The following is a 12097-nucleotide window of genomic DNA, read 5'->3' on the forward strand; positions in this document are numbered from 1 at the left end:
CCGTCAGAAGCAAAGTCTAAATGCAGTTCTTTGATTCTAGCACCAAGAGATCACTTGTGATTTAAGTTAGGTGTGCTCTAGAAATGCTTTTACATAACATTATATAACAGCATGCATGTGCATTGATGATCAGTTTTTTATGGGGGTACATGATCCATGCATGATTTGTAGATATGGCGTGAGGGATTGTACATATTGTAAAATCTAACTTTTTAACGCCGGGTTGGCTTTTTTGAGTGATATAGCCATCAATACATTCCGGGGATCATGTACAAAGGGTGTGTAGCGTTAATGGAAAATGTAAAAGCCTTTCACCTTCCATTAACCTTAGCCCACATTTTCAGTCATTTGTATGGCGGAGAGGAGGTGTGGCAGAACTCTCCGCTGTCTCCTTCCTCCCTGCTATACGGCATGGATTTTCATGGCATCACAAATGCTGGAGCTCCTTCTGGGGTCCTCAAGCTTTATGCAGTAGCATAAAGCTGGCGGGCCCCATAGGGATCCATTGTAAACGCAGCCTGCCATGTTAAGCAGGGTTCACAAATGCAAGCATGTCAGAGAGCATTTAATTGCGAGTGCCACTTGCCATATGAGCTTGGCAAGCACCACTCACAATTTGCCTGGGATATATGTCAGGTAGAATTTACTCGCTTTGAACTGGAGAGTGCAAATGTGAAGTGCAAAAAGTGGCGCACACGCTTGTACGCTGCCTTTATCCCTTTCCATTTGCACCCCTCAGTGTAAATGACCAGAATTTGGCAGAAGGGACCGCTTACGTTAAAGTTTAAACATAACGGGTCCCCGATGCCAGATTACACTTTTCAAAATTAGCTGACATGTTTTCTTGTGCTAAGTTAACTACAAATGTGTTTTCTCTTCAAATGCAAGTGGTTGTTATATTTCATTCTGTGATTCACCTTGTGCTGTACAGGTTCCTCCTCACACCTCCTACGTAGCAAGGCCTACAGAACTATGACTGTCTACCACAGAGGCTGCCTTCTCATTCCAGGGTTTCGTAGTTATGGGGTGCATTATCCGGTTTAAGGCGTTGTTCGCCACCTTCCTTCAGTCGCACAGGGGATGCCTAACCCTTTGCTAGAGGATGTTTCACCCATTTTGTTGTACGTCCATCATGGATATTGCACACACCTAGTCCTGGAAAGTGTTGCACCATGCTTTACGCTTCTTTCTATTTATCTAGTGTCATAAAATAAACAGTATATTTAATCACACTCTTCAAGTCAAATGCAGCTCACACTGCAGTCTCCTCTTCTCAACATGCGTCTCCCCATCCCCCTCCTTTGGTCTCAGTAAGTTCTAAAGGTGTGTAACCAGGATGATACTTTTTATTGAGCGATCCATCTTCAGTTTTGTATGGGCCACTACTTCTGGCAACCTTTTGTTTAAAAATAGTAATGATATTCTATTTTTAAACATTTAAGTTGTTCAGACAGTATGGCTGCATTATAGACCACATTCTACAACAAATCTTTTCATTGGAGAAAATGTGCAGAGAAGCCGCATGGCATCAATTTATAGATAAAAAAAACAAAATGGAAAATCACTGCAGTTTTGAGCAGCAGTATACATATTTACAGTATGATCAGTTTCTAATAATCACTGTATATGGTGTGTGTTTGTGTTTCGCTGCAGCTACCTCCAAAGTAATGCCCCGGATGAGGGTACTGCCACCAACATATACCAGATATGATATTTTCCTTGACACATACCAACACAGTGAGCAAAATAAAAAGTGGATGAACGATGTATAATATAAATAACCAATAACGATATATAGATAACCAAATACAACTAACCAAATACAATAGCTAAACACATATCCTCTAGGTATACCCAGTAAGCAGATGCCATCTCTGGAAAAAGTGGGACATGTCAATAACATGCTCCTAAAACCCCTTCATACATATTCACAAACACAAAATGAATGTCATTTAAGTATCTTTGCATGGCGTGAGTTGGCCTAGAGAATCAAAAAGAACCTCCTAGCAGTTCTTGGTGTCTGGCTGATTAGGCTCTTCTAGGTTTCATGTGGGAGCTAAATAGGTCCCAGCATTTTCATCTTCAAACACGAACGGGATCAAAAATCTACGGAAGAGCCTGTGACCTACCTCGGGTCTGGCAGCCTGTTCTGGTGGAATGTAAAGACCTGCTGGACCTGTGTCTGCTACCCAGGAGTTTTGGAAGCGACCCATGAAAAATATTCCCATTAAAATGGATATACTTGACCAGATCCGCCTTAGAGACCCTTCAATACTACAGACTCTGGGCCTCATTCCGTACAAGGTGGCACTCATTCCCTGATGAGCCTCCAGATAACCTGGCGATCGCCTACATTGCTAACTCTGGCGGCGCTCGGAGCGTTGTCTCCTCATTATACAGGATCCTACAGGACACTTCCACGGTCTCATCCCTCAGGGCACGTGATGAGTGGGCAAACGAACTGGGTCTAGAAATATCCGATGAGGCTTGGGGGGAAATGTGCCTACACACCTCAAAAGTCTCCCTCAATTTCCGCCATCGCGCTATACAGTACAAACTTCTGAACCGGCTCTATTACACCCCACACAGGACTTCGAGGTTTACCCGTACCACGGTACACTCATGCCCTCAATGTAGCGCAGAAGAGACAGATCACCTACATATGTTCTGGACTTGTAGTGTGCTATCCGACTTCTGGGAAAGCATCCTTAAAACACTCACTGCAATAATTGAAACTGAAATCGACCCTGATCCCCTGGCAGTTCTGTTTGGGGTTTGGAAAACTGTGGAAACTAGACGCCTGGCAAAATTTCTAAAGGTAAGCTGTATGATTGCCAAAAAGTGTATTCTCCAGTGTTGGAAAAGCCCATCTCCCCCCGCCTTCCAAAAATGGCTGCGCCTGCTCACTTGGTCACGGAACTGTGAGGAGGAATACCTGAATATACTTCCCGCCCACTCCCGCCCCGAGAACATCTGGGCTGAATTTAACGCGTATCTCAATAGACAGAGCGAGGGTACACCTGAGTCTGGACTGTCCCCGGCTCGTTCCGGCTCTACTCCTACAACATGAAGTCCTCTATCCTCTCTTCTTATGTGTTGCTCTGCTGTAAATGCTGTTAATGCTGATGCTGTCTAATGTGCTGCTCCAGGTTATAACTCCTCTGCTTACTTGTTGCCCATTGTGCGTGCTTTGTAAACCTCTGCCGTCAAAAATTTAAAAAAAATTTAAAAAAACAAAACGGGGTTGCCTGCAGAAGTGCTGTGAATTTGAGGCTGGTTGATGTCGACCAGGCTCAGACTCAAACAATGCCTGTGGTCATCTGTGTTTTATGAACCAGTTTATTTTACCAACATGCATTGGCAAATGTCTTATGTTTGCTTCCGTGTCACAGTTTTATGGAACATTTCTTTTACTAAAGGACTTTAGATGATCCATTCCGGATCTCTCAAATAGAAATAAATAAATAATGGATATACTTGCCTCAAAAGCACAGCTGTTAGACAACTGTTAGACATGTATGTGTTACCAATAATCCAAGGATGTCAAAAATGCCTTCACTGGCCTTGTACTATAGGTCCTACATTTTAAAACTGTAAAATGCCAACGGCTACACTGCTTAATTAGATATTGGTGGGATGTGCCATGGTTATAATATGATGTATTATGTTGTTTTCAATATCAGAATACAACTGCTCATACTGCAAAAAGGTTTACTGTTGTCACCAGTTGTTTACTGAGCTAAATAAATAAAATATATTTGCATTGTTTTGACAATATAATCTTTCTTTTGTTATAGAATTGTACAAAGTGACTTTTGAAAAAGACCATGCGATCTGCTGGGAAGTGAAGTACCCTTTTCCACTGTCAAACAGAGATGTATCCTTTTCTTGAAAATATTTTCATAAATTACACAATATTGGAATCCAGAAAGATTGATGGAGTCAGGAATTGTCGATTCCTGCCGAACTATAGCATTCTCTGTCTGCCACAATTTGCACAACAATTTTCCCAGCACTACTGTAGGTGTCTAGAGATTGGAGTAGATTATGCGGCATCTCTATGGGGCCATTTCTGCCCAGAAGCTGTTCCAGTGAAAGGGAAGGAATGTAGGGGAAGCAAACAAGGTACATATGGAAACCACAATTAGCATTTGCTGGAAATAATAGTAAAGCAGAATTCTCCAATACTGGTTAAAGCTAATTAAGAATAGTGCGGCATAAACTTCCAAAGCAATCATGCAGCTCGGACGCAGTCTCATACTTAAGTAATATGCCCCGAGCGGCGGGTACATTACTGACTCAGGTAATGCCCCCGCCGCGAAGGGCATATAGCTATTAGTACCCTGGCCCGCAAAAACTGCGTGACCGGGGCACTAAAAGATTTATTTCTTCCCTAAACGCTGCAGTGTTTCGGGAAAAAAAAAAGACGTCAAAGAAAATGGCCACCATGGAAATGGCAAATGTCCATTTTCCCTTTCCATGGCGGCCATCGGGAGCGGACGTGCTGGCAACAGAAGCGTTTTCAGTGCGTCTGCTCCCGAAAAAAAAGAAGGTAAGTGGGGTTGGGAGGGCGGAAGGGAGGGGAAAGGAAAAAAAAAAGGAAAAAAAAACATACCTGGGTCCCAGGCGGGGGACGATGGACGTCTCCGGCCGTGTGGAGGCTCGGAGCGGGGATGGCCCCGCTCCGAGTTTTCACACGGCTGGAGGCTTTCATCGTCACCCGCCAGGGACCAAGGCATAGAAGGTAAGTGGGGTGGGGAGGGCAGGGAGGTGGGAAAAGGGAGGAAAGAAATAAAAAAAGCCTTACTTCTGTCCCCGGCGGGGGGCAAAGGTAGCCTCTCAGCCTTGGGGAGGCTCAGAGCAGGGATGGCCCTGCTTCGAGCCTCCTCATTGGCTGAGGGGCTGCCACGCCCCCAGCCGGGGACAAAGGCCATGGAATCCTGACGGAGGGATTCCCGGCCTGGTAACAACTCGGCGAGGGCCAATCAGAATGGCTCTTTCATTCTGATTGCGCCCTCGCCGGGTACTAATATAGAATACAGCCCACACTCCGTGCTTCCTGATTGGCAACACCCCCTTCCAGGATGCTAATAACTGTTATACTTGTCATGAATTACGTTTTACCCAAAACTTTACTTTGCATTTTTTATTGATGTTTAGAATAGAAAAGAGGTAGCTAAGCTTTACTTTACACTTATAAAAAGGTTGCCTTCACCAACATGCACATTTCAATACTCTGAAACTTCATTAGTTTCAACCTGTAGTTGAGTTGACAGATCTACATGTACTCAAGTAGCCTCATCATAGAATATTGAACTGGCTTGGTTACGATTAGACTTTGATTTTTTACACAGTTCAAGCTCAGGTTCAGGTTTTCTCTAGGCCATTCCTCCTAACACTTAGTTCCATACAGCATACACTCCCCACCATACCTGAGACTGGATGATCGGATCCCCACTGTTGCCTCTCATGGTTACGTGTACTCCCTTTGCTGACAAGTGCTCTCCCTCCCCTGTTGTAAGATCCTCACTCGCCTGTTTCTCTGCTCCATAACTTTCATTACCCCCCCACATGATTTTAAAGTGCTCCTTTGCTTACCGAAGCTAGGCCTGTGCTCACTAAATATCCTAATAATAATAAAATAATTACATTACAATGCCTCCCCTCACTCTAACATTTTTCAAGATTTGACCTCAGTGTGGCTACCAATCTTTTAAATCTTGTTTCTAGAAATATGGCCTGCATGTCCCAACACGCATTTGAATCTCTCACTGTGAACTTTTGCTAATGGAAATCAACCAAGCAGGTAAATGTTGAGGACTCTACAGAATTGTAGTTAAGAGTCCATCTTCAAGATGGATTGTTGTAAAGTGTTCCAAAGCCATGAGCCTTAGACCAATAAATGGCAACCACCGCTAGAATGATATCTCAACTTCTGTATATCGAGAATAAAAAAGGTACTTTGAGCAGAGTGATCTTCATGATTCATGATGATTAATCCTGCTTTTAAAACGGTATCGCTCTAGACCATATAGACATTTTAAAACCACGCATAGGGTCTTACAGGAAATCCTGCTCTTCACAGACAGATATTGAATCCTTCTTAGTGAGCCCAAAAAGAGTTGGATGGTTGCATTTTGGAATTTGCTGAAGGTGCTGCAGTTAATATTCGGAATGCATGCATGAAAAGCTTTGGCATAGTCCTGTAAGAGGATTCAATTCAACACTACAGCTAAGTCAATGCCTAGTCTGGGATACTGAATGGAAACCCTTATTGATATAGCTTTATGTCCAGTTCATGAGTTCTGGATGACTACCCCTATATAACACCCCTCTCTTGGAATCCCCCTGACCCCACTGAGCCAAGAAGTAGTTCTGTTTTGCAAGTTAAAAGGTTTATTTCAGAATTTAAACAATATATATATATATATATATATCACACTTTATAATAAATTAATAATTGAATATCACACTTTATCTGAGCAGTAATCAATAATGGGTCGTCTGGCACTAGCACATTTCTTTATAATCAATGATGAATGGTTATAGGATGGATAAGATAGCAACAATACTTTTATGGTTTCAAATGGATGCAATGTGGAATGAAAATGCAGTACAGAAAATAACTTGATAGGGTTTCAGCAAAAGACTATGTAATCACTTTCTTGGACAATTCACCCCCCCCCCTTTTATGCAATGTAAGGAGATGAAGATGAGAGCACACAGTTCTTAGGAATGCAATCAAATAGAATTCAGTTCAATTCCCCCCCAGCAGCTTATACAACAGATAGGAGTTTTGAAACACAGGCAAAATGCTTTGAATATGGTGACAATGCAGTGAGAAATATGCTGAGCTGAAAATGCTTTTAATTCCCTTCAGGGGGTTCAGGGTGAGTGGTATCTAGTTAATATTAGTTCAGGCTCACTCTAGCAATGATTCAGGGATGGTTCTTAAGAGGCAAACAAAATTTAGCAGTTCAGGCAAAAGCAGCTATCTTTTTACAAGTAAAGAAATCGGGCCAAATCGCGGTAAAATTCGCAAATGCGTGAATCGTGATTGCGGAGAAAGTATAAGGAGTATGAAGTCGGTTAGAGTCTAAGCTTTCAGAGGAAAGTTAAACCAAGTTCCTAGCACAAACGGTTACGGAGTTATGAACGATTTTGTGAAGGTTGTTTTTCGGATTTGAAATTTTAAAAGTTCAAAGCGACAGGTTACAGCTTGCAGCTAGAAAATGACAAGTGACAGCTATGCGGCTGCAGAATTGACAAGTGACAGTTAGGAAGCAGTTCTACTTAGATTAAAATAGTTTGGATTAGATTATTTTAACTAAGAGATTGGTTCTGCACAGTTCTGCTAGGTACTCACAATATATTTTTGAAATAGGCCTCGCCACGGATCTGGTCAGGTTTTGGACTGGACTCCGGTTCTGGTCTCGGCACTTCACAGTGATCTGGGTCAGCTCTCTGGTTCTGCTCACAGCGGTCTGGGTCACTCTGGATCTCTGGCCTCTGGTTCTGGATACTGCTCTGCTTTCTCTGGGTACAGCACTGCTTCTGGATCTTTCTGGCACAGGGTTTTAGGCCAGAATCAACAGCTGGGTCCGGCTGTGAATAGTCTGCAAATGATTTTTGGGCCTGCTGACAAATACTTTTGCTTGCAGTGGGCCTTCTTGGTTCAAAGTTCTGTAGTCTCTGGTAGCTTGGAAGTCTAAGTGTAGGATCTCTAGATGTGAAGTCGTCGGTCAGCATGCTCCGCAGCAAATGGAGTTGAATCTCTCTACCTGTCCCAGCAGTCTCTACCTGTCCCAGCAGTCTCTTTTTATGTGTTTTGAAAGTGGGTGTGTGCCTGGGCCTAGCAAAGTCTACCCCTCTCTACTTGTCATTGGCCCCATTCTCCCCTCTCCCACGATTGGGGGAAGGAAATGTGAGTCAGAGTGATGCTGTAGGTTTTCTGGGTCAGAGGATCCTCCCCTGGTCAGTTTGCCCACAAATCTATATTTGACCTAAAGACATATTTCATAGATACACAGTGGTTTGAAATTACATGCACCCATCATGTATCACATGACGTATACTCTGTTCAAACTCTGATGTTTCTAAGAGCTTGCATTCAGAAACGGCAACATTTTGCGTTTTTTAACTGGTTTTGCAATATTGGTTTTTCATTAAAAATTATACACATATACACGGCCTGACCTTACATACTCCAGTAAATTCCCATGTCTCTAGCTTAAACACAGAGTCTGTAGTATCAATAAATAGCAGGGTTTTGCCCCAGAACATCACACAAATTGGAGTTTGGGCTTGAATCGAAGGTACATTTTTTAAATTAAGGCTCTCAAAGTTATACATTCCTGTCATTTGATTACAAAGAGTTATCAGTGTTTCTGTAAAATATATATTTTGCTTTCAATTCAGTTCTCAGAGTGTTGGAGTCCGCCTCCAAGACTTGGGTGGGTCAGTGACCATGCCTCTGCTGGCAGGCAGGCCTTTGTTGACAGGAAACAGTCAAAATCAACATATTCTATTCAAGTGCAAGAGCCTATTGTGTGGTCTCTGGGAGGCTTAGGTCAGCAGACCAGGAGGTCACTTTGCATTTGGTTATTATGACCATGTGATATCCTGGGCTGTGGTGTGAATCTCTTGAGGTGAGATGGTTTCCCAGGCTTCTGGCCTCTGGGAACAGCAGGTGGCTAATTTTTGATTAAAATGCAGCCTTTGAAGTCAGCTGAGTCAAATTCCTTTGTCAGCAACTGCACTCAGTTCTCCTGTCAGAGTTTAGACCGCTAGTGCCGCCTTGAGGATTTTGTTGGTACTGCATCCATTTTTGGGATCTTTCTTGGATTAATGCATTCCAAACAGGAATGGTTCTTACATGGTAGTAAATAATCCTTGCTTAACATTGTTTTGATGGGGCTCCTTACAGTAAAATGGTTATGTGGAACCCCACAAAAGGGTTGAATCTTTAAAGTGGTCCGATGAGCCACGATTTCAGCAACTTTTTGACATCAGTAACAGTAGATTTTGTTAACAAAGATCTTTCTTTACACTGGTGGGTGGCAAGTTAGGTAACCATTTTGGTGTGCGCACAAACTGTGTGGTTCTCCTGGATTCTGGCGCACATATGGGCTTTTTGGCCATCTTGGATTTTCTAAGCCCACAGCACCACATGTTGCAGCATGATAGCTCAAATGTGGGTCAGGACACCCAACAGTCCAGCTTTTAGTGAATTAAAAACCATACAATTATGGTGTGTTCATGTTCATGGATTATCGGAAGAACACAATGGAGATTTAAATCATGAGGCCTTTATGATATTACCAATCAGGGTCCTGGTCCACTTGCATATAAAAGAACATGATCTTGATCTTTATTTTACTTGCAAAACGTGTTGGGAGACCAAAAGGCATAGGTGGAACAGGTAGCATGGCTGGATTGTTTGGGCAGTGGCTAGAATTTAAGAGCACTGTTTTTATTAGGGTTTAATTGAAGAGCATTTTGGAGCATCTAGTTCTGAAGTTGATTTAAAAACAGCCTAACATTGTCAAAGACTTTGCTAGAACCATTTGCTTTAATGTACACCTAGGTATCGTTAGCATAGGAATGATGTGAATGTTAATCATTTGGAAAAGTCATTCTAAAGAGAGCAAACTTAAATATTAAAAAGCAATAGGGATTGTGGGGAGCGTTGTGGGACAACACACCTCACCTCTGAGGAGGAGCAAGGGCTTAAACTGCCCTTCTGAAACAATTTGATAAGAAAGATTGGCACCATCTCAGGGCTTCTTCAGAAGAACCAACTCTTTTGGGCAGCTGAGGAAGAAGGGTGGAATAGCTGAATGTGTTGAACACCACAGAGAGGTTCAGCATTAACAGTAATGTTAAGTGTCCCCTATTGGCCAGAGTATATACCTAGTCAGTTGTGAGGGCTGTCTCAGTCCTCTGATTTGACTGAAAGCCTGATTGAAATGCATCTAATATGACATTTCATTCCACAAAAAACGGAAGTATGAGCATCTCAACCTGCTCCAAGATCTTGGAAGGATATGGTAAACCAGTGATAGGTCAATAATTGCTATGAGGCATGGGATCAAGAGGATTCCTTCAAGAGGGGGGTCATAGTGAAGACTCTTGATCAAGAGAATAGAAGAAGAGAAGAGTGTGACTTATGATCAAGAGAATCAAAAAGCTGACATGGGTCTCCCTGTGAGAAGCTATAGCTGCAGCTGTCAAGATATCCTCCTGTCTTTTTTGTAGGTGAAGGATAACAATATGAGAAACCAGGTTAAACCTAAAACCAACATATTCAATGCCATATCTTCTTGGATGCCCACAATTCTGGACCTGTTAACAGTGTTAAAGTGTCTACTGAAAGCAACACAGTCATATTGTACAGTACATGGATCATGATAGCCTTGCTCTATATCTATTTTTGCACCCTTTGGTTTCCCCTACTGTGTTCCTCCTCACCAACATGTGTTTCTTTCCTTGTACTGGACTCTGCAGCACAATTGTTTCAGACCTGATTCTTCTGGATGGCCCACTCTCCTCAGCCCCAACAGACATTTCTATTTCTCATGGTATTGGGAAAGTTGGTGTTGCTGAAGTGGAGGATTTGTGGTACTTATATGTTAAGTGCTATTGGGTAACCCCAAGCTGTATGGACCGGTTGGGGTCCTAGTGCACACTTAGTAGCATAGATAGTATGTTTTATCGACTATCTATTAGATAAGACACCCATTGACTGTCGACATAAAGTAACTCTAGGTCCTCAGCAATCTCACAAGTCCTTAGCCATCCGGCTAAGCAGACTGAGAGGCTCCCCGTAGACAGTGGCTAGATTAAAGTGCAAAACCTGCAGGTTGAGGTCTGAAGGAACCTGTGTTTTCTCCCACAAAACCCTTCCCACTTCTACGAGCAGCTGGCTGGGCGAATAGCAAGACGAGGCAGTAAGGAAGGCGGTGATCCCGAGCATCCAGAGAGGAAAAAATGCAAAATGGTGAGTGAAAAAAACGGATTATTTTGGCACACAATTGCATGTGTTAGAACAAGTAAGGGAAGGTAACGGAGGGAGGTGAAAAAAAATAACGTTAGGGGAAAGAAACATTGACTTGTGGGTGACCGAGCAATAGATAAAGATACCGGGAGGTTACCCGAACTAGAGAGAGGATACCTGAGCAGTGAGAGGATACACCCAAATACCTACGTTTTAATATAGCGGTTAGAAGAAGCCTGCATTCAAAGTCCTGGCTGGGCGAAAAGCAAGGCGAGGCAGTAAGGAAGGCGGTGATCCCGAGCATCCAGAGAGGAAAAAATGCGAAATGGTGAGTGAAAAAAATGGATTATTTTGGCAACAATTGCATGTGTTAGAACAAGTAAGGGAAGGTAACGGAGGGAGGTGGGACAAAAAGAACGTTTGGGGAAAGAAACATTGACTCGAGGGTGACCGAGTAATAGATAAAGATACCGGGAGGTTACCCGAACTAGAGAGAGGATACCTGAGCAGTGAGAGGATACGCCCAAATACCTACGCTTTAATATAGCGGTTAGAAGAAGCCTGCATTCAAAGTCCTGAAAAGATAGGGCGCAGTAGAAAACCAGAATCAATGAAAGAGGCGATCTGAAAGGGATAGGCTTAAATTCCATGTCAGAATAATCATAGGGGCATGAGATTTGTGTAGCCGGCCGGAGTCTGTCTAGTCTTTTACGTCTGTCTTATTTTTTTTTCTCTGACGTCATAGAGTAAGAACATTTTTGGGGGGAAACAGCATGAAAATTACGCAATTGTATAGCTAGGATGTTGTATGACATGAATTGATGGTTGTTGTTTGAAAAAGCGAAAAGACATTTTTGTGAATAAACGGGATTGGAGCTTGCGACGATTGGTGCTCGCTCATATTGTTGATATTGTTTAAGAAATGTAAAACGTAACAAAGTGTTGTATGAGGAGAAGGTAAATAAAGATAAGCATGGAAGACATTACACGGTTAGTACACTTGTGTAAACAGTTGCCAAAACATCCACCTAAGCTGAAAAAGTACAGTGCAGAATGGATTAAAAGAACCGCCCACAAAATGTTTATGCCATGGCCCCCGGG

General features: G+C 42.7%; 1 protein-coding gene across 1 annotated transcript in view; it reads left to right on the forward strand.

Moving 5' to 3' along the window:
- The window catches only part of PCTP (phosphatidylcholine transfer protein), a 436827-nt gene that overhangs the window by 125299 nt on the left and 299431 nt on the right, over window positions 1-12097 (forward strand). The window contains exon 3 of the mRNA XM_069654937.1: window positions 3798-3877. Coding sequence (XP_069511038.1) covers window positions 3798-3877 — 80 coding nt within the window. The remainder of the gene's footprint in view (window positions 1-3797; window positions 3878-12097) is intronic.

The sequence above is a fragment of the Ambystoma mexicanum genome, chromosome 3q (assembly GCF_040938575.1).
Source record: "Ambystoma mexicanum isolate Mex_15411 chromosome 3q, UKY_AmexF1_1, whole genome shotgun sequence".
Classification (NCBI taxonomy): domain Eukaryota; kingdom Metazoa; phylum Chordata; class Amphibia; order Caudata; family Ambystomatidae; genus Ambystoma; species Ambystoma mexicanum.